This window comes from Populus nigra, chromosome 11 (assembly GCF_951802175.1).
Source record: "Populus nigra chromosome 11, ddPopNigr1.1, whole genome shotgun sequence".
Lineage (NCBI taxonomy): Eukaryota > Viridiplantae > Streptophyta > Magnoliopsida > Malpighiales > Salicaceae > Populus > Populus nigra.
Window position 1 is genome coordinate 13,066,377 of NC_084862.1, and position 26,594 is coordinate 13,092,970.

Sequence of the window (26,594 nt, forward strand, 5' to 3'; positions counted from 1 at the left end):
ATACAAAATACAAGATGGCATTTTGGATAAATAAAATTGTTTTCACTCCTATAATATTTTTTTATTTTTTTATTAATATATTAAAATTATTGAAAAACATATAAAAAACATCAATTTAATATTTTTCGTGTGAAAAATAATTTGAAAAACATTTAAAAAATTATTTTTGATTTTTACATTGGAACTCATGCATAATTGTATTTTAAATCTTAGTTTTATAAAAACTAAAATAACATATTTTTTATTTATTGGACCGGCGTGTAAAAGTTCAACGCGTAATATTTTTAATTTAACATATACTTTTTAAAAACTACAAATAAAAATATTTTTTAAAATTTATTTTTTAAAAAATTAAATATTCTCTAAAAGGGTGCGCCTTTTAAGATGCAATGCTTAGAAACTACGATATTCTCCCAAGCATGCTATCTCTCAATAACTTTTTCAAATTATATTATATACAGCCGACGGCCGACCACCTCGTTAAAGGCCTGTGAATCACTCTGGAAATTGCTAGAATCTCATCCCTAACCACCATCCATGCGGGCCCGTATTGTTTTGCCTGATCAAAACAATCAACAGTCCAGATTAAAGAGAGAACACGGCTCTAAAATGCACATCACCACAGCTTTGCTTTGCTACACTGATGGCGACTTGCTTTGCTTTTCCAACAATTAAAATCCAAACATATCTTTGTTGGCTTTCACTTAATAAAGTATGCTTTGCTTGTCAGGCACTTTAGTCTACAGTCTACACTTGATTTATGCTTTGGATTGCTCATTATATTCTACTCTCAATTACCCAAATATTAAAAAAAAATTAATTTAGATCCAAATATTAACGTGTCTAAATTCAAGAGCATGAAGCTTTTCTTGCAAATTGATGTAGATTTTGACTTAATAATTGAGGAAAATAATCTAGAAAATGTGATGAGGAGAAATTATAAAAGTAACAATACTTACTCAATTGCTTTTTTATATTTGACTTGGAAGGTAAGTAATGGATTCCAATCTAAAAAAGTATAGAAATTTGGAAGTTAATAATATGTTATAAATAAAATAAATTAAAAATATGTTTCTGAAAGTGTGGTTTATGTTGTTTTTTATCGTTTAAAAATACATTAAAATGATATTTTTTTATTTTTTAAAATTTATTTTTGATATTAGCACATTAAAATGATTCAAAAATATCTAAAAATAATTTAAAACTTAAAAAAAAAACAGACTTTTTCAAAAGTATAATCAAACTGCAATTTCAAATTCTGGATATTATTTTATTTTAATGATTAATATTTATAATTTTTATTATGAGGTCTCAAATTTCAATCCTTAAAAAAATGGTAAATGTTAAAGATAAAAGATAATTATCTCATTGTTTTATTTTGAGACTCATTTAGTGTATCAATTTCGCCTGTCATAAGTGATAAATGCATAAAAATTTTATTTTTATTTTTATTTTTATTTTTATTTTTATTTTGTCAATAAAGCTCCCAATAAATTAATAGATAGCATTAGCAACCTCCCCTACAAACAACCCCCCCACACACACACCCGAGAGAGAGAGAGAGAGAGAGAGAGAGAGTTTCATGAATATCTGCATCATGAAATAAAGGAGTGCAGCCCTTAAGGTAGTGTTTGGGTCGAGGTAAAAGTTTTAGAAGGAAGGGATGTGTGTGTGTGTGTGTGAGAGAGAGAGAGAGAGAGAGTCCAAAATTATCACTATTTTTGGAATAAAATGGATAAAAAAGAGGTTAAAATCCTTATAGTTTTTTAAAAAAAAATTAAAATTTTACGTTAATTGAGTGGAACTTCTCAACCCAAGATTTGAACGTTGTCTTGGGTCGACATCATCAAATTTTAAAACTATAATAATTATTATTTTTATCTATACAATAACTCGTGTCAAACCATGTTCACCCTGCTAATTTGTGACATGTGCCTTGAAAATTATGATAATAATTATTTTTATTTTTCTATTAATCCTCTTAATCCGTGATCGAGGCTTTACCCTAGGTTGACTCCCAAATCAAGTTTTTAAACTATAATAATAATTATTTTTATTTTATATTGAACTGAGTCAACTCGAGTTGATCCTCCTTACATGTGACTTTAGCTTTATCCTGGGTTGACCCTCGAGTCGAGTTTTAAATATATAATAATAATTATTTTTGTTCTTATATTGACTCGGGTCAATGGTTAACCTCACTCATGACTTGGATTTTACCCCAGATTGACATTCGAATTGAGTTTTTAAACTATGATAATAATTATTTTTATTTTTAAGTTGACTCAAGTCAACCTGGCTCGTGACCCAGGCCTTGATCAATGACCCAGGATTTGTCCTGAATTGACCCACGAGTTGAATTTTAAAACTATAATAATAATAATAATAATAATAATAATTACATGTCTTTGTTGTAAAAGTTTGGAATTAAGAGATTTTAACAATGATATTTTAGAACTAAAAATAATAAATATTATCTCTTGAAACATGTTTTTTCTATACCTCATATTTTAAAATTACAGAAAATCACTTTAAAATTATTTTAGAAATAGATTTATTTTTATATATTTACCTTTGATTCTTCAACTAAATACATTTTTGTTTATACTATTTCTGTTCTTTCTATTTCAAAATAGTAAACAAATATTATTTTAAAGCGAATAAAAACACTAAAATTAAATTATTTCATCTTTAGAAAATGAATATTGAATTTTTAGGTAAAAAAAGTTTAAAGTTAAATTGTGTGTTGATTTTTTTTTATCAATGATATTTTATTTTGATAAAAAAAAAACAAGAAAATTCAGTTTTTTAAAAAACTCACAACCGGCATATTCTCGCCCACCCAATTTTATTTACTTTTCTTTCGCTTATCATTTTCTAATTTTTTTTATAATAATTTACTATATTAAGTTTGTATTTTTTTTGTTATTTATGTTATAACTATATTAATTTTGTATTTTTTTGGTTATTTATGTTATACAAAAATAATACAATAAATATATGCTTTTGTGTTTTATATTTGAATTATTTAAGAGTTAATTCATTATTCTTTTAATAATATTTTACTTTATATTTATATACTATCATATTATTAAATTAATATTGAAGTAAATTATTTAATGAAAATAAAGTATAAACTTATTATGTATTTTTTTTATTATTGAATTTTATGAAAACAAATAGAACAAGTAAGAAAATATAAAAACAAGTAAAAAATAGAAAATATGTATAATATAATAAAAATTAAAAAAAAATCCATATCCTAAGCATATAATGCATAAGAGCATGCATAAAGGTAAATTAAATATTTTCTATATCTTTTTCCCTGTCTCATTTTACATAACTAAACAAAGATGAAGATGAGAATTTATGTCCAAATCAAACATGTTTCAACAAAAGCAAACATTGACAGCATCTACAACCTTGACCTCATGCTTCTCTCCCAAACACTACCTAGTACACTCCATCACTATCACCCAGCTCACCAACCACTAATCCACTAAATAATCATGCTTTAATCTTGCTCAACTCAACAACCCTGAATGATTGGTCCAAACTCCATATACTATATATTCTCTGTAATTCTTGGCATTTTAGATATTGACAGTTGTTGATGATCCATAATGATGATAATGAGCTTTAAAACCTTGGTCCCACCATTCTATATATTCTACCTCACCAAATAATCCATGATGAGATACTTCTCTACTACCACTGGACTTGACAGTGGCAGAAACTTGACCAAAGTAAGACACCACAATCACTTAAGTCAGCGTGAGTGAAAGGATGATGCCATGCCTGTGTGTTTCTTTAGAAACTGAAAAATGAGATTTTAGTGGTTGGCTTCCCAACGTACTTTCTGATCACATACTGACAATTCTGGCACTTTCTTTTCTCTTTCGGCTTTGATTGACAAAAGGGGTTTATTCTTTGATATTGTTTTTATTGGTAACAGATTAAATTGTGTGTTTTTGTCAACTCCTTGTAAAGATTTAACGTTTTGGGATTTCTGGTCGGTTCTTGTGGATGTTTATCTGGTGGAAAACTGTCAAGCTTCGTAGTGGGAAGCCAGTGTTTTGTGTCAGCATGGTATGTGTCTATGTGCATGGCATTTCTAATGGGATTTTAGCCCAGCTGTTTGTGACTTTGTTCTGTTTTTCCTTTATTATACACAATGGCAATCTGTTTTTCCATCAGATTTTTCAACAAAATGATGATTTCTTAATGGTTTCTGAGTTTTCCATGTTGGTTTTTGATTGTTTAATATTTATGTAAACTGTCTATTTCTCTGCCCAAATTTATGTTTTTTTTTTTCATATGTTTTTGTGTGAATTCTAATCAGATTTCTTATTTATTTTGCAGTTGGAGGGACATGGAAGTGGACCACAAAATTTAGAAAAACTTATGGGACGGTAAAAAAGAGTGGTTGAGGCTAGAGAGGGACAGTTCTTTGAACTTTGTTCTTTCTTTCCGTACTTTCAGATAAGCCATACTCAAGTTTTCTTGTACACGGAAAAAATCAAAAGAAAAGGAAACTTGGTATTTACACGAGCAGGAAAAGTTTGGTTTGGTAGTACACTTTCATGTGAGTCATTGCTGGAAGTGGTTGGTTGTCATGCCACAAACTTAGAGCAAAGGTTTCAAGTATTCTTTAGGGCTTTCTAGTTTTGGATTAAAAAAACATGAATATGGAGCCATTGAACCAGAAATCTCTTGAGAGAGTGGTGTCACAGAAAGCTTTGCAAATTGGTAGTTCATTTCCATGTCAAATTTGTGTGGTGGGTTTTCTCAGTGGAGTTTGCCTCACCTCTTTGTTTTTGGCTCTTCTTACTTCTCTGGGGACTTTTGAGTTTGGTGGCATTTCATTCTCTGCCATGTCTCAGGGAAATTCTCCATTGAATTCTTCAAGTTCTGGGTTTATCAGTGAGTATAAGTTACCAGTGTTCTTCACTTGCTGTTTGTCTTTGGTACCTGTCCTGCAACAGGGAATTTAGTCCAGACAAGTTTTACTATTAAATTCATAAGTCTTAACTGCTAGTTGAGGTTGACCAGAGTAATTTTAAATTGGTTTTTGGTGAAGATAAGGCACAACCTCATGCATGCAAAGTAAGGCTAGGAATGATCAAAGGGTGCACTTGAAGCAACATAAACTTCAAGTGACTTCTTAGATACATTTGTTGGTTACTTCTCCAGAACTTCTAGATCACTGTTTACTAGTGTTTTACATAATCAATCTATCCAAATTTTCTCTGATATACTTAGAATTGAAGCAGCCTATAACACTACTGTTTTTGAGGTTGTAATTGATAAGATGATGCTTCAGAAAGAATTGTGGTCTTCAAAAATTAGCCTTCATGAAGAAAAGAAGTATCTAACTCAATTCTGTTGTAGTCAGTCTTTTAAGTAATCGCTGTCAAGTGCATCCCTGAGCTTTAGCTGCTGTTGATTAGTTGTTGTTGGATTGTTGATCACATGTAACTTAGTGCTTTAATTCTATACCTGAAAGCCCTTCGATGAATTTAATTGCAGATACAGTTGCGAATGCAGATTGCAAATTTAAAACAAACGAAGTTGTTACAGAGAGGTGGGTTGATTCAAAGAGAAGTAAAGATGGGACTGATGATGAGAGAGTTTCGTTATTGCATTCAGCTTGGAGTGCCTTGCTATCCGAAGCAGATGATGGAAAGAGTGCTTTCTGGCACAGTGCTGGACTTGACAAATCCTCCGTGCCAAATGCCCCTCATTTGGAGAACTGCAAATTGAGTGAACAAACAAACGAACGTCTTGATAGGCGCGCTGAAAATGAGAGGTTACCTCCTTGGACAACTTGGAAGGGGTTATTAGACACACACCCTGCATCCATGGCCAATGAGCAGCTTAAGTACTTTAGGCACCAAGCAATATTTGAAGGTGCTTATCCTCCCTGGGTATGTTTCTGGTGTGCTTAAACGGAAAGTAATTATAGTTTAGTTCCATTGTCGCATTTCACACACACTTAATCTTGGAATTAGTTACTTAACACCATTTGGATTGAGAGAGATGGAGCTAGGTGGAGTGGAGAGAATTCAAAGTATCGTTTGTTGAAATAATTTGATGGGAAGATAAGAGAATTTCAAGTTGCAACTTGATTGTTTATACTAATTCCATTTAACCTTTTGAAATGTCAAACAAACTGGGCCATGATCATACTAAATATTGTCAAACATTGCTTTCTTCTCACTTTGGTCATGATTTGTGATCCGTCATGTTGCATCTTGTTAGCATGATTTGTGATATGTAATATTGCATTTTGTTTCTATTTTTTAGCTTCCTTACTTATTGTTAAGGTTCCCAGATTACCGGATCGGATGAAGAAAACTATCCTCTTACTAGGGAAGTGCAGCGTGACATATGGCTCCATCAGCATCCCGAGAACTGCAGGGATCCTAATGTAAGATTTCTGGTTGCTGACTGGGAGAGGTTACCTGGTTTTGGTATTGGAGCCCAGCTAGCTGGAATGTGCGGGCTTCTTGCGATTGCAGTCAACGAGAAAAGAGTCCTTGTTACCAGCTACTACAATAGAGCTGACCATGATGGTTGTAAAGGTATGATTGAAGAATGTTTCTTCTTACTGTTTACTTATTAATGGATAGCAGGTCTAATTGATTATTGTATTAAATTGATATGATGGCATGTGTAAACCTCATCCGATGTGTTCCTTGCATCAAAAGTTATGAACAGAAATCGCCACATTTTGTGTACCTTGTGTTTTAACATCTCAAGAATGCGTTCTTTGGTTTGAAGCCTTGACTGCAGACAACACTTTGAAGAAAACCATCATGTTATTGATAAACAACCATCGACTTTCTGCAGGTTCTTACAACTCCAGTTGGTCATGCTACTTCTTTCCAGAAACATCCCAAGAATGTCGAGATCGTGCATTTGAGCTATTGGGTAATAAAGAAGCATTGGAAAGGGGAATTATAACTACAAAAGACAGTTATAAATCAAAAGAAATATGGACTGGAAGGACTCCAAGGCAAGTGATCATTGCATGTGTAATCAGAATTAGCCCTTGGAGATAATTGTTGTCCTTGTTCCCAACTGATTGACACTATTTGTTACAGGGTATGGGGAGAACCCTGGAGTTTTTTGCAACCAACAACAGAAATAAATGGGAGTTTGGTCGCTTTTCATCGTAAAATGGATCGAAGATGGTGGAGAGCACAGGTAAAACTTAAATTTAATCTAGAAAGGAGTGAGACTCACTTTCGTGCTGTTCCTTGGTATTGTTAACCTTCTCAGATTTTACTTTCTTGCCAACATTCCATCTCACAAACATGGAGTTGCAAGTTGCCTGCATCTCTCTTTATCATATATTTGCGTCTAGAGGAAATAGTTTATGATTTTAATCCAGATACAACCAAGATTAGTTAAGAGATGATTAGCCATAGCCATATAGAAAAAGGAGTGCGAGCGTGATGGAGGCTGAGGGCAGTGAACAAACTTCCTGAATGTGGTGTCTTGCTTGTTTCTTACAATGATATCGCTGTGGAATTAAAGCCTGTTGGCTTCCATGTTCTGCCACCCTAAACAACATGAGATTTGTTCCTTTTTTGCGATTGAGATATTGTTTATCTGTCATCAGGCAATACGATACTTGATGAGATTCCAAACTCAGTATATGTGTGGCTTGATGAATATTGCCCGAAATGCTGCTTTTGGGAAGGAAGCCGCGAGGATGGTTCTTACAAGTCTCCGAACAGAATGGCCAAAGGTTCTGTTAATCCTTGATCTCAAGTGAACCCCAATTAGCTACGTTGGTAGATATTCACTATAACACCTGAAGTGAAAGGATTCTTACAGTGACGCCACCCTCTTCTAACAGGATTTTCAGAAGCACAGATCAGATATTGAAGAATTCGTATGGTCCAGTCACAGACCATGGATTCCTAGGCCATTGTTGAGCGTGCATGTAAGAATGGGAGACAAGGCATGTGAAATGAAGGTGGTTGAGTTTGAAGGTTACATGCATCTTGCTGACCGGATCAGACAGCATTTTCCTCACCTCAAGACTGTTTGGCTGTCAACTGAAATGCAGGTTAGAGCTTCATACTCCATGCTTTCTTCGTAGTTGTTCGCGTTCTTATTCATTTACTTCCACCCATCTCTCCTCTCGTCACTGTCGACGATCTAATGATATATTTTCAGGAAGTTGTCGACAAGTCAAAGCAATACACGAAATGGGATTTCTACTACACGAATGTAACACGACAAGTTGGGAACATGACAATGGCCACATATGAGGCAAGTCTGGGCAGGCAAACCAGCACAAACTATCCCCTTGTTAATTTCTTGATGGCAACAGAGGCCGACTTTTTCGTCGGAGCATTGGGTTCGACATGGTGCTATCTCATAGATGGTATGAGGAACACTAGAGGGAAAGTAATGGCTGGTTACCTGAGCGTTAACAAAGATCGGTTCTGGTAGGATAATATATATGCCCTAAGAAGAAGATTTGTAAGTAAACAATAGAGTGATGGTCAGGGATTTCTCATCTGTAAATTAGTTTTAATTTTTGCACCATAATGTTCCACTTGTGCATTCTCTGTATAAATAGTAATAAATTTGATTCAATTGCCCTTGAATTAAAAAAAAAATTGTTTTCTATAATATAATAATATAACGAAGTGAAATGATATATTTGTTTAGGATTTAAATCTCTGCATTCCAATCAACTCAAGCACAAACATTGACTTAAAGAACGATGGGAAAGAGACAATTCTATCTTAAACAATTATTGAGCGACAAGTAATTCAAGTTTCCAAGTGAGACAAACACTTGATGACTCTGAATTACGAGTCATTTAGGGCATTAACAAGTCACTTAAGAGTCAAAACCCAGAATCCTGCATGGATTACTTGAGCAAAATCAAATTCCTCCAGGCTGCTGCCTTCCTGGGACGTACAGGTTACAACTGTTGTCTGGCAGCAATGGCAATGGAATCCACAACGGTAGCGAAAGGTGCTGACTTTGAGGCATAGAAGTGACTCTGGAGATGCAGAAAGCTCAGCTCAAAACTGCCTTTTTTCACACCATCCTCTCTCCATTGGCCCTGAAATGATGATGATGATGATGATGACTGGAATTTTTTCTCATTATCAAGCTGTAGACCGATAATTCATGTCCGAAAGTAGTATCTTTTGCATAGGTCGATTGGACTGATCATATATTCAGTAAGTATCATATACAAAATGTCTTCACCCCATGAAAATTTATAAAAGCATGAATTTGGATAAATTGTTTATGGATGTCTCGATTTGTTACTGAGACTAACGAGAAATTTAAATATCCTTGCAGGAATCTAAGCTTGTCACCAAGCCACAATATGTAATGCACAAGTGGAAGGGGATATTAGACTCACATCGTAGATTACACAAGTATATGGACAGAAATCATGTAGGATGGCCCAACTTGTCACTTTTTGGTTTGGAAACTGAGCTCATTTGAGCTTATTTCATTGTTTTATTTTATTTATTTAAGTTATTTATTTTAGACAGTTTTAATTGATGGGTTGAACCCAATAGTTTGATGTTTTAGGGTTCTATTATTTATATGTTTTTCTTTAGTTTGTGAGTCAGGGTTTTAATCATGTTTTCTCTAGTTGTCCCAATAAAGCTTTGCTCATTAAGGATTAAGAGGATATGAATGAGGACGACAATTGTAATGATAAGGTGTATGAACTCAATCCTGATGATTTTCAGGACCTAAATGATAAGGAGAGTGAGTCCAATCTACTAGAATGTGTTAGGTCTATATCCACTCAAATTGAGCAGGACTTTGTAGGATGGGAGATAATTAGGTTAAATGTAGTTAGATGTGCCTTAACACAACCCAAAAGAACTGGGAATTGGAGGAGAACTGCTATCTTTTACACTTACATTAAATGTGAAAATAAAAGTTGTAAGATCATTATAGATATAGTGGTAGTTATATCAATGTAGTTTCTTCGGGTAGCATTTCTCATTTAGGATTAAAGTTTGTTCCACACCCTAAGTTATATAGTGTGTCATGGGTTAATGATACATTTATATTGATCAAAGAGATGTCTTTTTTTCCATAAAGATCTTGGATTATCATAATAAAATTTGGTGTGATGTTATTCCCATGAACATAGGACATGTTACTTTGGATAGACCTTGATTATATGATTTGGATGTTACAATCTTTGGACGATCAAATTCTTGTCCATTCACTTTTCTTGGTAAAAAAATTCAACTTTTTGAATAAGGAAAACATCATAGAAATAGGGCTTAACATAATAAGTCCTAAGGAATTTGACAAGGAAGTTTGCAAGGAGTTTGTTATGTTTACCTTAGTGGCCAAGAAGGTTATATTAAATTCCTTAAAAGAGCCACCTGAAAAGATAAGGAAAGTGTTGAAAGAATTTCTAGATGTTTTTCCCTCTAAACTGCCTAATGTCTAACCCAATATGCTTGACATTCAACATGCCATATATTTTGTTTTTGGCGCCACATTACCAAACTTGTCTCATTATAAGATGAACCCTAGTGAACATGCTAAATTGCAAAGGCAAATATATAAATTGTTACAAATATAGTTTATATGAGGGAGTTTGAGCCCCTGTACAATACATATCCTATTAACACCTAAGAAAAATAGATCATAAAGAATATTGGTAGATAGTCGAGCTATCAATAAGATTACAATCAAGTATTATTTTCTCATTTCTCGATTGGATGACATGCTAGATATGATGACAATAGCTCAAATCTTCTTTAAGATTGACCTAAAGAGTAGGTATCATCAGATAAGGATTCGTTCAGGAGATGAATGGAAAATTGCATTTAAGACTAAGAATGGATTATATAAGTGGTTGGTCATGTCTTTTGACCTTTTTAATGCACCAAGCACTTTTATGAGATTAATGACACAGGTGCTTAGGTCATTTGTGGGAAAATTCTTAGTGGTGTATTTTGATGATATCATTATTTATAGCAAAACAAAAAAAAAAAGAGTATTTAGATCATCTTATTCATGTTTGTATCACCATATTCTTTTGTTTTGAAACATAAATCTAGAATAGAGAATAAGGCGATAGATGTCTTGAGTTGCCGGATAACGCTGTTATCCATAATGAGTGTTAAAGTTACTGGATTTGAGAGACTTAAAGAGGAGTATGAATCTTGCCCAGAATTTAAAGAAATATACATGACTTTGAGAGATAAGAATAATTGTATTGTAAATGGTTATCACATCCAAAAAGGGTATTTGTTTTGGGATAATAAACTTTGTATCTTAAAGACATCAGTGCGTGAATTTTTTATATGAGAGATTCATGTTGGAGGTCTTTCAGGACATCTTGGAAGAAATAAAACCATTGAAAAGGTGGAACATCTGTTTTTTTGGTCTAGTTTGAAAAAAGATGTAGCTCAGTTGGTAGATCAATGTTGAACATGTCAACTAGCTAAGGATAGAAAACATAATACTGGTTTTTACACCCCGTTGCATGTTCCCACTTACCCTTGTCAAGATCTAAGTATAGATTTTGTGTTTAGACTTCCATATTCTACAAAGAAGCATGATTCTATTTTTGTGGTTGTCGACCGTTTCTCTAAGATGACCTATTTTATTCTTGTACTAAGACCACAGATGCTTATTGAGTTGTGAAACTGTATTTTGACGAGATTGTCAAGTTGTATGGTCTTCCCCAAACCATAGTCTCAGATAGAGATGTTATATTTATGAGTTATTTCTTGAAAACCCTTTGTTATATGATGGGAACTAAGTTGAAGTTTTATAATGTCTACCATCATCAAACTGATGGTCAAATTGAAGTGGTTAATAGGAATTTAGACGATCTTTGAGGTGTCTAGTTAGTGATCATAATAGGAATTGGATTTGGTTCTTCTTACAACTCAGTTTGCCTATAATAGTTATATCAATAGGTCAATAGGCATGAGAACCTTTGAAGTTGTACATGGTTACAAGCCTAGAAAACCTTTAAACCTTATTTCTACGTCTTTTCATGTTAGGGTGTCTGAGTCAGCCGAGTCTTTTGCACGTAGAATTTAGAATTTGCATGTTGAGATCACTAAACAGATTCAGGCAAATAATACGCAATATAAACTTCGAGTTGATTTACATAAGTGACATAATGAATTTAATATGGAATATGTTATGATACGGATTAGACCCAAGCCATTTCCTTTGGGAACTAATCGAAAATTGCATGCACGTAGTGCGGGGCCATTCAAAGTGCTACAAGGTCCAAATGTTTATGTTCTTGATTTACCCCTTGATTTGGGCATTAGCTCTACATTTAACATTAAGGATCTAGTTGCATACTAGAAACCACATCATATTATGAATGATCCTTTTGAGATACCACTTAACTCCCCTCCTAATGATCATATTAAAACCTCTACTCTTTTCACATCGACCTCAACACAAAAGAATAATATTGATACTATTTTGGATAAACAAATTATTTTTACCAGGAATTGTAAGGTTCAATAGCTTCTAGTTCGTTGGGTGACCCAACCTGATTCAGATTGCACTTGAATCACTAGAGATGCTTTGCAACAAACTAATCCAAATCTTTGGGAGTACTATCAGAGTCGCCCACAGCTACACTCAACAGGGTCGAGTTTCTCCAACCCTGAGAAAGTTGGTGGGGACACTAGAACTACACCGCAGATTACACGAGTATATAGACGAAGATGACATATAATGGCCCAGCCTGTCACTATTTGGTTGGGAGACTGCGCTTATTTGAGCCTATTCGTTGTTTTACTTTATTTATTTGAGTTATTTATGTTAGACAATTTTAATTGATGAATTGAGCTTTATAATTAAATATTTAAAGATTATGTTATTTATATGATTCTTTTTCAGTTTGTGAGTCAGTTTTTTATAATTAAATTAAAAAATTTCCTTTCTGGCTTTTGCTTTTAATTCCTAGCTTTAAAAAAAAAAACTTATTTCTTTCTTGCTTTAATTCTTTTTTTTTTTTCATTGTTCCGCAACAAACAAGATAAAAATGAGCTCTTGAACTGTACAGTATATTCAACAGAAAAAAAGGAAGACGGGTTAGAAAGATATAATGGCAGCAACGGCTTACATACTTGTTTCTTTTCTTCTTTAGCTCCCTCCAAAGTCCGACCTGTAAATAAGAAGATGCGCTGTCTAGATACCCCAAGTTGCTTTAAACTTCCTGACTAAAAAATCTCCACCGAGTCAGTTCATAACCACATGCTAGATACAAATAATTTGCTTTGACACTTCAAGCCTTTAAAGGTTTGTGAATCAACTAACTGTAAAAGTTTGCTTCAAAATTCTGGATACAGAGCAGTTCAGTTGATGATCAAAGTTCAAATCACATGCAACCGCTAGTTATTCTCACAAGCAATGCAAGTCACAAACATTTTATAAAAGTCAAAATCATTATAGCTTTAAGAAACTGTCAATTTAACCAGGAGGGAAAGAATGACAATCACAAAAATGTAAACTTGATAAGCGATAGCTTAGATACAAGGATTGATGTCTGGGGGGGAAGGGAAAGAAAGTGAGCTATTAAAGGGGGGAAAGAAGATTTTGTGCCTCCCCATTTTGACATCACACAAAAATAGACAGAAGAAGCAGCAGTCTTCCTAATGAAGTAATCGCCTGACAGACATCCTGTAAATCATCCACAGCTTCATTCCACGAAGATCCATCACAAGTCACAAGTGTATGTGCCAGAGAGCCTTACCTCCCTTTCCTATTATGCAAAGGATTTTGAAGTGGCCAAGTACCTCGGACTACTTGTTCCAATTATTCTTCCACATCTTCACTCAAATGATGCGCCCGCCCATCCTCACCTCTGGCTGCAGCCTGTGATGCAGGATAACCTCTCCTATGTTTCTTGTTCCTGGCTTTCTTGGCTTTCATGCGGCGTTTCTTCGCATTGGCATCAACCCAAGTATAGTCTGATGGTATGAGGAAAGGGTCAATTTCATCCTTGTACCGGTGACTATCACTATCACTTGATTGCCCACCTCGACTCCCTCTCATCCATGAAATCCATGATGAAGCCCCCTCAGATTCCTTGGACTTTGCATCTTGGAAATGCGCTGGGCTGGAGAGAGGTGTTGAGAATTCTTCTGAAGGCTGTAGCTCCTCAAATTTTGTAAAAGTAATAAGCACCCGGACAGTTGGGACAATAGGGATGGCGACCTGTAGCGGTATCAAAGTACAGTGAATATCAGCTAACATATGGAAGGCACCATTATACTACCACAAGCTTAAGTCCCAACTTCATCCTTCTACACATGGCTTGTGGTTTTTGGATGACAGTAAAAAATCATGAGAAAAACAGACACTTTGATCAATGCTATGTGCAGCACGAATGATAAATGAGGCAACTTGAATGGCCAAATCAGAAATAGAAATGCATAAAGTGATTTCTGAAATGTCAAAGGCAGCATGATAACCATCTTTGACCAAAGTTCTTCACTTTCATACTGTTCGGAAACTTTCTGAATGAAAGCACCTAAGAGGAAATTTTATGACACACTAAAAAGACATGCAATACGCATACAATGAGAATAACATAATTGTTGATCATTATTAATTCTAATGGCCATACCACCAACAAGTAGAAACTAAGATGCACTAAAAAATGGAGGCATGACAAGTCTAACTGGTAGAATTTCTCACTCATTTTAATGAGAAATCAATGGAAACAATATAATACTTGACAATTAACATAAACTTCCGACAAAATGCATGATGCAGTAGAAGTATCATTGAAAGGCAAACCCCAACTAGGTAAGACCACTAGATGCATTCATGAATGAAGGAGATAAGAAAAGTGATGAAAAAGACAGTCATATAAAGGCCAAACAATGCAAAATGATTATTGGATTACTTCAATAACAAAACCATTCTCTTTTTCTGATTTCATAATCTGAATTAATTCATTCATCAATTCAAGGTTAGATCTCTCACAGTGGTCAGCTAGTTCTAACTTCCCCTGTACTAACTACCTAAAAGTCATATTATCTCCAGTGTATTAAAAAAATCTTCATCGTGATAATGATAACTCATTAGTACTATCTCAACTGGCCCTATGAACAAACACGATTGAGCTCACTGAAAAAGTAAACCACATGTGCCACTAAGGAGAGGTTAAAACATGGAGAACAGTCCAAGATGCTTGAAGGAAAACCATTGGAGATTTTTCTGTGAGTCAAAAGCGACTATCCACTAAGATTTCCACAAAAGAATGCCAAGCCCAATTAAAAGTTCCAACAATTGAGTCATTGAACAATGCTTTGGTGATATTCCTGTTAAACCCCAGAACAGAAGGCACCCAAGAACCTTAAAAACCTATAGCTCAAAAATTTTAACTAATTATCTCCTCCTTCCCAGGGAAAAAAAAAAGGGGGGGGGGGGGGGGTGTGAAGAAAGAAAGCACCGAAGATAAAAGAAAACCTCTCACTGTCTAAAACAAGAGCTGATTGCTTAGTATCACGACAAAAGCAGAAAATAACATAAGCAAATACTGGAGGAGAAACTGTAAATTGACCAAACTAAGATATAAAAAACAGTGCAGGCAGTGCAACCAATTAAATAATGCAAGAGATCTGAGGATCTGGTTTACCTTGACAGGAAATGTTCCAAGAGGAAGCTTTGTTGTCAAAAGCTCTCTGAGTCTCCTAATAGCCTTGACTTTATTGGCTAATATGTCAAGTAAAGGCAGGAGCTCCTCGGTTTTCAAAGGAAAATCTGGTGTGAGCCACAAGACAGGTCTCAAACCCTTCTTGTACTCACTCTCATGCTTAGATTCACTACTGGGCCCTTTCTTCTTTTTCTTCTTGCTGCTTTTATCTTTTCCTTTCTTGGCATCCCCCGTATCCTCCCTGGCAGATTCTGATGATTTTTGGTGATCGTCAGATTTCTGGGCGCCACCTTCTGGGGCCAAATTTGAAATTTTTTTCAAAATCTTCGAATCTTCAGAATCATCATTAGTGTTCTTAGAACCTTTATTCTTCCAACCAAACCAACTCTTCTTCTCCTTAACAGCACCATTAGATTCACCATTTTCATATACACCTCCTGAGCCATTTTCTTGGCTATCAACAACACCAGGTTCCTCATCATCACCAAGACCATCAGAGTTCCCCATACGAAGTGCAGATTCTAACTGTTTCCTCTCCTCAGCAGTCAACACGTCATCAAACTCATCATTTTCAGCAGCATTTCCTAATCTCTCTTCCTCATCCACTGCAAAAAGCTCCTCATCAGTCATAGCACCAGGAACCCGTCTTGACTTTACACTGACCATCACATGAAGCATGTCATAGACTTTGGCCTTCCAATTTCCAACCATTTCAGTCCTCTCTTGCCGTCTCCAATTCAAGTTTGGAATAAGCTCTGCCTGAGTGACATCAATGCCTGGCCTATACATATTAGTTTTAGACATCAAAGCCACTTCATGTGCAACTTCCGCTTCAGTTGGTTGGGCGCCAGCCCCCTCCAAAGCATTTGTCACCTCTTTTTCTTTATGAGCAAGAACAACCAAAGAACCTGGTGCCAAAGATATGTTGCCATCCTCTGAGGAGTATCCCTCCCCAAGAAATAGAAATGTTTGATCTGACCTCTGAATGCGAAAACCATCAAAGCCGGCGAGAGTCATATCAGCGCGGAGGTTAGAACCACGCTTCCAAATGCGGTAAGTATCTGATGGGGCAATGCGTCCAATAAATGGGATGACAGAACTCTCAAAATGAAACGTGATCTCCATGTAAAAATCACGAATACGAGCTGCTGAAGCAACAATTCGCGGAAGCCTACGACACCATTTTGCCCAAGCAAGAGGTTGGTAGTGCCGAGCAATTACAATGGCAATTGACTCCTCTCTCGTGCAAACCGCTTCTTGAAGTGCACTCCAGCCATTCTCATTCTGCAGACTCCAATCAGCACCAGCCGCCATTAAAATCTCAGCTGCGATTGGATCCCGCAACCTGACAGCCAGATGCAAAGGAGTCTCTCTGCCAGGAACATCCCTGCGGTCAATGACAGCCGAGACAGCATCAGCCTGTTGCTCAGCAGCAAGAGACTCTTCTTCGTTACTAACTTCACCAGCCTTGGCAAGCCGTGGGAGAGTTGAGATAATTCCCTTAAGAGTAGCATAATCTCGGCATGCAACTGCCAAATGAGCAGGGCTATGGGCATACTTGGAAAAATCTTCCATTGATTTTCTCTCCAGCAATATTTCTATTCCAATCTCTAGGCTACAAACTTTGTTCCATTTCTCTTCCACAAATTCTAGGTTTTCATTTCACCCGGCAAAGTTAGGGTTTTACACAGTTCAATCCTCTTCTTCTCCCTCAATAAACTTGTAACTCTATGAGGGAGAACCAAAATAAACCCAATCCAAAGAGATCAACAAATTATCAAAATCTAGTACAAAAAAAAATAACCCTGGCTCATTTTTCTTGCCCAAATGTCCTCCATTATCTCAACCTTCAAAACACTAACCCCGCTTCAATAAAGCTCCATTATACTGTAATCAAGCTTTCACAGAGCTCAAATCTGAAATAAATTAGAACAAAACAATTAGACCCCATAATTAATTCCCAGAAAAAAAAAACTTTCTGGGTTACCAGCAAAAAAAACTAAAAATTTTACTAAACATAAAAGATCACTATCCTATGTGTTTGGCTACCAACTACTTACCAAAAAAATATCCTTCCTTTTTTACTTATTTTTTTTCTTTTGCTTACTTAAAAACTAAAAGCCTAACAAACCCAATAAAATATATAACTGTTTTTATCTAACTCAATTTTCTTTTCACTTTTCAACAGTAATACTAAAAAAAATTAATAAAATTCCAAAACCCAAAAAAAAACAGTCTTTTTGACTTTTCCTTCATTTTCTCAGCAGCCAAACAGTAAAAATACCATCTCTTCACAACCAAACAATATAATTACCAGAAAATCCCGAAACCACAACACAAGAATAACCGCAAAACCCGACCAGACCAGGCCCGACCGCTCCTTTGGATTATCCGCTTCAAATTATTTCCAATACGAACGGGGGGGAGAGAGAGAGAGAACGAGAGAGGAGGAAACGAAGAAGAACCGGACGATTGATATCGGCACGATCTAACGGTCAGGATCGACTCTAACAAACAGTGTTAACTCAGTACATTGACGTGACCCTGACTCGGTCGCGGACTCAATTGGATCTCTCTCTCTCTGTTTCCTTTCTCTTTTGCTTTGGCTCTTTTAACTGTCTCTTTTCTCTATCCGCAAAATTTTTTCTTCAGAAAGCGAGAGAATACGAAGATGCCCTTGGCTATTGAAATATTACAAGCATGCCATTATCCCCTTTTCTCCACATGGCTAAACTGGTCCTTACTGATTGTAGCAGTGGGTGGCGCGTGGCGCGCGGCCTCCTGGGTATCTTCAATAGTTTGGAATTTACTTAATTTCTACGGTCAGGATCGACCGGATGTATTTATTCTTACGGTTCATTTAATAAAGAAGAGAGAGAGAGAGAGAGATTTAGGATTTACTTGAAAGTGGGGTAAAAATTATTTTTTAAAATAATTTTTATTTAAAAATATATTAAAATAATATTTTTTTTATTTTTTGAAATTTATTTTTAACATTAGTATAACAATCAAAAAACACTCAAAAAATTAATTTGAAGCTAAAACAAATTCAAAAGTTTTAAAAACATGGTTGGACCACAATGCTAAATAAGATCTTAAACTTTTTTTATTTGAAAAAATATTAAATTTATATTTTTTAGATATTTTTTTATAGTTTTGATTATTAATATTAAAAATTAAAAAATATTATTTAAATATATTTTTAATTAAAAATATTTTTTTAAAACTAAGTGTACCGCATTACTAAACACATATTAACAATTTGTGTTAATATCGATTGATGAAAACCTTTCAACTTAATTTGATTTTTAATGATTGAGTTTATAAAAATAAAATATAAAATAATATCATTTTAATATAAAAGATTCACATAAGTTAATTGGATTACCTAGAAAATGACTCAATAATCTACAAGCTAACCTTGTGATCCAATGATACAAGTATTTATTCGAGTTGGTATTCGGATGAAATCTGATAATTATAATTTAAATTTTTTTAGAGTGAGAGTATGAATCTAAATTTGAAGTTTTGATGATTTATAATTTTTATCATAGCCTGATTTAGACTAAAATTTCATTTGAAAAAAAAATTATTTTTAAAAAAAATTAATTTTTTATATTTTTTATCATTTTAATATGATAATATTAAAAATAAATATTAAAAAATAATATATTTAATGTAATAATATTAAAAATAAATATTAAAAAATTATATATATATATATATATATATATATATTATCTTCATATAATTTTAAATAAAAAATATTTTGAAAAAATATTACAAATATTTTTGTTCAGGAGATCCAATGATGCTTGATTCTGCCACTGCATTCTGAAGCAAATGCTGCCAATGAAAATGAGATTAATTTGTTTTTTACCAAAATTACAAAATGAGATATATCTTGTTTTGTATAAAATGAAAAAATAATCTACATATCGGATTTGACAAGAGATTAATTATCCTTTAATAAATGCAACTAAAATCTAGAGATTTTGGGCTGCATTGTTGTCGTCGATATAAAGAAAGATTTTCTTCAAGATGATTTTTTTTTTATGGATTTTTTTTTTTAGAATCTTGAAGGCTTCCATTTAAATGGATGGATGTAATTATTTTTATGTATAAATGGCAAAGGATAACAAATGTTTTTAAGACATATATCAAGTATCATTTAAATATATTTATTAGATTTTTTTAATTGGGTTAGGAAAAAGGAAATAAAAATATAATATTAAAATAAAAACAAATTTTGTTGGGGGGTTTCTAAAAACAAAGTTTAATCGATAAAATGAAATGTTTTAATTCATATAATCAATAAATTAGAATCATGGGATAGGATTTTACTCGATTATGAAATTGAAACATTTTATTTATATTAGTCAATTTATATAATAGAATACATGTTAGAAAAACCATATTAAATAATTACTATTTTATATGATAATTTTTTAAAATATATATTAAATTGATACAAAGGATGTATTTTAAAATCATTTAAAAACAGGAGGAAAAAAATAACTTAATTTTAATTGATTTCTAAATTGACTAGAGGATATTCTTAATACTGAATAAAAAAAGAAAAGAAGGGTTATAATTACATTGTATATGATATATTAGATATCTTTTTTTTCACTGATATTTATTTTGATCTTACCTTTCCTTTTTAATATAATATAAAAAATATATAAGTTTCGGCACACATGTTCAGTTGAAATCTAAAAAGAATAATACAGTAATTTACCAAGTGGGATGAATAATTTTCTTAAAATTTAATAGACTTTATAAGAATATATTAACTATTAAAACTTAAAAAATCAAAAATCAAGCCTTGAGCATTAGTTGATAAAAAAAAATCATATGAGATGGAAATGCAATGATCATTTAATTGATTTTTGTGTTTTAAAAAATTGCATAATCAAAGTCCAAAGTGCAAGATTCTTGAAAAGTAAAGATGATAGTTTCATTCGACCCGGATGAATATCAATCCAAATTAACATGAATATACAGAGAAGTTGTAGACTTGATCGAATATAAATAGTAAAAAACTCAATCATGAATATCTAGTGTATTTTAGAATTCTAATACAATTTCATAGATGTTTTGAAAATGTAACATATGTTAGAAAAGTATTAGGAAAATAATATAATTTAAAAACAATCATTATTAAGTCCAAAAACCATGTCCATCTCAATTTAATTGATATGTATGAAAAGTCAACTCTAAATTGTATGAAGATCCAATAGCTAATAAATAAGATTTAAGATCTAATAGTTAAGAAAGAATGAGTTATCGGAGACATATTGAAATTCTTTTGTTTATACACCCACTATCATTAGAAATATTTCGACGAGACGATTATAATCACACCTTGAAATACCACCAAATATGATTGTAATTTGTTAGGGGTTTTGTTTGGGGTTAATTTATGGTTAATTATAACTTTATTTGATACTTTTTTAATGTGCGGTTAGAATTTTCTCACCGACATCTTTCTAGTGGTACCGAGTGTGTCAAAAACAAAGTCTCGATGTGTTTTCAATAACCCATTATTTCTTTTTTTTTATTCTCTTTTCTAATTTCTCTCTCTTGTCATATCACCTTATCTTTTTTTTTTTTCTTAACTATTGGATCATGAATTTCATTTTTTAACCATTGAATTTTCATAAAAAAAATTGATTAATATTTGTTCAGATTAATTAATTTGTAAATAAATAAAATTTAAAACATTCATTAAACAACTGCTATTTAAGAGATTACTTATGCAAAAACAATACATATCATAAGAATTGACCACTATTCCAAATAGTGATTGTATACAAAAGTTATATTGTAAAATATAGTTATGTTCAAACCAAGCTGCTTTCTAAATAATTTTTTAATTTATTTTAATATCCTAAACTTTTGGCAAACCATGCTTTTTTTTTAAAAAAAAAAAGAAATCTGAAAATCTATTAGTATCTCTACAGGTGAATCATAGCCAGCCGCCACCGCCAGCCACTCATATGGCCCTCAAAAATTCAAGTGGCTAGGTCTGGCAGAGAGAGAGAGAGAGAGAGGAGGAGGTGGAGGCAGGAGGGGAGGGGAAGACAGCATCATCAGCCTATTAGCTGCCACCTTAACCTCACGTGAATTCTGATTGGCTTTTGTACTTTTTTAAAAACAAATATTCAAATAGGCATGTGAGGTCAGAGTATATACTTCCATTTATTTATTTAGATATTTGTTCTAGATATAAATAAAATAATAAATAAAAGACATGAATGAGTTGTTGTCTCCGAGAGATTTTCTTTTGTCGATCACTCACCCCCTTGTTTCTTGATCTTTGAAAAATGAAACAAAAAATTAAATTCCATAGAGATGCTTGTTTTATATTATTTTTTTTATATTTATACCCTTTTCCATAAATAATTAAATAAAAACAAAAGGCAAATATTAATTTACTTTCTCTTGTCATGTTCGTTTTCTTAATAACATCATTTAATTAATAAAAACTAATTGAATTGGATAATTGACCGATATAATTGTTGTTGCATAATGTTTTAAGTAGATTTGTATAATGTATTTTTTTTTTAGATTTTTCTCACTTTACTTTTTTGTTTCATTTGATTCTTTTCAGTTGGTTTGTTTCACAATTGATCTTGGTATTTTGTTTTTATTTTCTTTTTGAGACCTTCTCGGTGGTGGGTTTTAGTTTGATTATGCAGAAAATTTGATAAGTTTTCCATTTTCAAAGAGATTCGAAGTAGAGGAACTTGAATTAATACAAAAAAATAATAAAGGTTGTAAAGATAAAAAAAAAATTCATGAAATCTATTAGAAGAAGAGAGAGAGAGAGAAAAGTTGTCGGTACCATGTCATGGAAAGTTAGCTTACACGTGCCACCTTGGCATGATGGGATGTCGAGATGGTTCGAGTAACGCCAAAAAAGATTCTCTTTGAAGGCAAAAATCATATTTTAATAATTTTTATGTGATTATATGTGAAAATAAATAAATAATTAACCTGAGAGGATTGTATAAAAATACTCACAGTTAAAAAGTATTATATATAGGGTGATATATAATTATTCATAAAGTAACAACTAATAATACCATAAAAACTTATAATCTTATTTGAAAAATATGTTATCATTTTATGATTTTTAAGTTAGTATTATAATTATTTTATTTAAAAATAATTTTATTTTATACCATTAAGAAAATAAGATAATTAAATTAAAAAAAAGAAGGGCCAAGACACACTATCAAATCTTTAGATTTACCGACGGAATTTTCCGTTGGTATTTGTACTATCATTCTGTTGGTAATTAATTTACCAACAAAATCATCAACGGAAATGCTTCATTGGTGAATCTTTCGTCAGTAATTTTTTATCCGTCGGTAATAAAAAAATATTATTACCGATGGATTTCATGATGGAAGAAGGGCGCAAAAAAAAATTATCCGCTTCATTTCTTCTGTATTTTCCTCAGAAAAATACCGTATGTAATTCTATCGGTAATTATTTAAAAATATTTTTTAAAAAATCCATTTTATAAAATTATAAAATAATTAAATTAATACAAATCAACACTCTATAATACTCAAAACGCTTGGAAAAAAAAGAAAATCATATAAAAAAATCCTACAATAATATTCATACAATTATTAAGAACAAAAACAATTAAAAAAAAAAAACAAATATAGTGAAAAAAAACATGAAAGAAGAAGAAAAAAATGATACCTTAATATGGTTGCAAGTGAAGCTAAGAAGAGAAAAAAAAATTCATAAAGTATATTAATTAAAAAAAACTGAGAAGAAAAAAAAAGAAAGTAAAAGAATACATACCTGAGAATGGAAGAGAAGAGAAGGAGTTGAGGAGAGAAAAGAAAGAAATGGATATTGATGTTTTTTACATATGGAGAAGAAAAAGAAGAAGAAGAAAGGAGCCTTGTTTGTTGTGAAATTAAGGATTCTAGACTTTTTATTGGGGCGTTTTACCAATGAATAATTAAATATTAATATTTGTAATTATTCAATCAGTGATTCTGTTTGTCATATTTAATTTAAATTTTTAATTTAATAAAAAAAATTTCAGAAACCGTCAAATATCATCAACGACTTTTCAATCCGTCGGTGATTTTGTCTGTAAAGAACATTAATTAACAGTGCAATTGGAAAGTGAACAGTTTCAGAGCTCTCTGGAAAATACCGACGGAATTTTTCGTTAGTAATTCCCTTTATAATTGACATGATGAATAATGTTCACATTTACCAACGAAATTTATTCCATCAGTAATTTCGTTGGTAAAATTGGCACGTCATTATTTTTTTTGCTTTGTTTTAATTATTTTTTTTCTCACTATAATTCTATCAATAAATACCGAAGAAATATTTTCATTACAAATTTATCAATGAAAATATTCCATCGATATTTCTATTTGTATTTATTGATTTTCTAATAATGACATAGGTTAGCAATGTACATCATTAATAAAAACCCGAAGAAGATTAGAATAAATATTTAGTAGACTTGGAACTTTCCAAAATAGGAATAAAAGGAATTACTTTAATTAACACCTCTTTATAATATTAATATGATTTTTTTGATAATTCTTTATCCAAATATTTATTCATTGAATAAAAAAATTATCAGAATCAAAAAAGAAATTTCAAAGAAGTGCTTTCATTATTATGCACTAGACTTTTATTAAGCCATACAAAAAATTGATTAATTTTTTTTAAAAATTAAATCTTATTTTAGTTTACAGTATGTACCTATATGCTTTTTTAGTATATTTTGTAATGCTAGAGAATTTACTAGTTCATTTGGTATTATTTGAGATCTCCACATATATATATATATATATATATATTGTTTTTGTATTCAAATTTTTGAAAACCAATTAATTCCATCTTGAAAAAAGGAATTTATTGTTTTTAAATTGTACTTTTGAAATCAGGAAGAAAAGAAAAAGGAGTACCTTTTATATTTTGTGTACTAGAGAGTGTTTGACAGTGTAATAGTGATTGTTTTTTAAATAACTTTTCGTGTTGAAATATATTCCAATAATTTTTTTTATTTTTAAAAAATTATTTTTGAAATTAACATAGATCTAAAATATATAAATCATATCAAATTTTAGTAAAAAAATTAAATTTTTTAAAAATATGATTTTCACAACATTCATTCTCAAACAGTTTCTAAAATAGGTTCACGTGAGCAGGTGATAACCTGTACCAATAAGAACCAAACAACTGGCATCTTTTAGTAGCTTCGTAGTATTTTAATGGAGACCTTCAGGAGACCACAGACCCCCACATGCTTTGCTCTCAAAACTAATGTCGATGGTCCCCTCCCCCGCCCATGTGGCCATGTCTCACCGAAGCCACTACCTTTTTTGCTTGTTGAACGCCCTAAGCGATAATCATCCGACGAGTCAACTGAAATTCGGTTAATCTGGTTTATATTAAAAATATTTTAAAAAATCATCATAAATATAATTTAGTATGATATAATCACTTAGTAAGTCAACTTACAATTTATTAGATTCAATTAAAACTTAAAAATGATTTAATTTAACACAGTCACCTTGAGAAGCTAATCTATAACTAGTCAGTTTAATTAAAATTAGATTTGATTTTTTTTATAATAATGTTATTTTAATATTTTTAATTGATTTGTGTCAATCCCAATAAACCCATTTGAGTTTATAAACTAGTTTATATTAAATTTTTAAAAAATCAACTTATAAATAATTTGGTATGATATAGTCGGCTTGATAAGTCAACTTACAATCCAATTAATTCAATTAAAACTTAGAAGTAGTCTAGTTTAACACGGTCAACTAGACAAGTCAATCTATAACCAGTCAATTTAATCAAAATTGGATTTGATTTTTTTTATAACGATGTTATTTTAATATTTTTAATTGATCCGTGTCAATCCTGATAAACCTATTTGAGTTTATAAACTAGATTGAAAACTTTTTTAAAAATCAATTCATGACCTAGGTTTAGCTAAGTTATGGAATAATCTTTGCTTTCTATGTATATAATATGAATGGTTGTTCAAATCTTTTTGAAATCTCATGTTCTACAAAGTCACTATCAAATTTTGTGGCTAAGGGACTGACTGAGGTGGATTGAGGTAAAATTGTGGCAACTTTCACCATTGATAATGAGTATGCGTACATGGAGAACGATATGATTGTAGCAAGAACAACCCTTGTACGTGAGGCAACAAGCCATGATTGCAACAGTTTCTTGAATTCTTGGAAATGGGAACTCTTTTCTGGTGAATCTGTTCTTGTGTTCGTAATGTTAATGATATATGGTAGTTTATAGGCATAATGGAAAACATGTTCTTGTCTTGACTCCAAAGAGTACTTGAGAGGAATAATGGTGGAAGATACATTGGAAGAAGCATGATAACTATATGATCATCTTCTTTCTCTATTTCATTTTATTACTTTTATTTAAATCTCGCCAAACATTATCTTGTATCCAATCACACTAAGATATGGAGATGTTGGATGAGATTCTAAATTCAATTTATAGTTTAGATTATATATGAGTTAAGAAAAAAAAATGATCTAATGTGACTTAGTTAGAATGATTTGTTAATTTATGTTATGATAAAAAAACTCGAATTAATTTTTTAAAATAATTTTTTTAAAATGATATTGTTTTGATTGATTTGGACTAATTCTATTAATACATGATTTAGACCTTGTATATAACTGTGAATTAATCTTGTGTCATTATTTATTAATCATGAAATAATTCGATTATCACATAAATCACATAAATCTTAAAGCCCTAATAAATACAAATACAAACCTTAAATACTAAATTTAAAAGCTTAATTCTTGAAAACAAACTAAAAATAAATTTATGTAAATGAAATATTCAAATATTTGTTTGATATGAATTTGATGATACGGTGAAA

The 26,594-nt window shown here is 32.0% G+C and overlaps 2 protein-coding genes across 6 annotated transcripts; one reads left to right on the plus strand and one right to left on the minus strand.

Annotated features, from left to right (window-relative positions):
• The first annotated feature begins 3,612 nt into the window (after window positions 1-3,612).
• Window positions 3,613-8,616, plus strand: LOC133667996 (uncharacterized). Of its 5 annotated transcripts, none has more exons than XM_062087719.1 (9): window positions 3,613-3,746; window positions 4,363-4,923; window positions 5,530-5,927; window positions 6,335-6,584; window positions 6,853-7,018; window positions 7,107-7,209; window positions 7,628-7,756; window positions 7,868-8,080; window positions 8,191-8,616. In XM_062087719.1, the coding sequence occupies exons 2-9, from the start codon at window positions 4,683-4,685 to the stop codon at window positions 8,467-8,469; spliced, it is 1,779 nt and encodes a 592-aa protein (XP_061943703.1). In that variant the 5' UTR covers window positions 3,613-3,746; window positions 4,363-4,682; the 3' UTR covers window positions 8,470-8,616. The 5 variants fall into 5 exon arrangements, with proteins under 5 accessions (XP_061943703.1, XP_061943704.1, XP_061943702.1 ...); XM_062087720.1 differs by having other exon boundaries at window positions 3,617-4,089; window positions 5,536-5,927; XM_062087718.1 differs by having other exon boundaries at window positions 3,617-3,774.
• Window positions 8,617-13,426: 4,810 nt separating this feature from the next.
• On the minus strand, window positions 13,427-18,294 carry LOC133667933 (uncharacterized). The gene is made up of 3 exons (XM_062087647.1): window positions 17,979-18,294; window positions 15,647-17,580; window positions 13,427-14,217 (listed from the first exon to the last, which is right to left on the minus strand). The coding sequence occupies exons 2-3, from the start codon at window positions 17,237-17,239 to the stop codon at window positions 13,816-13,818; spliced, it is 1,995 nt and encodes a 664-aa protein (XP_061943631.1). The 5' UTR covers window positions 17,240-17,580; window positions 17,979-18,294; the 3' UTR covers window positions 13,427-13,815.
• Between the last annotated feature and the right edge of the window lie 8,300 nt (window positions 18,295-26,594).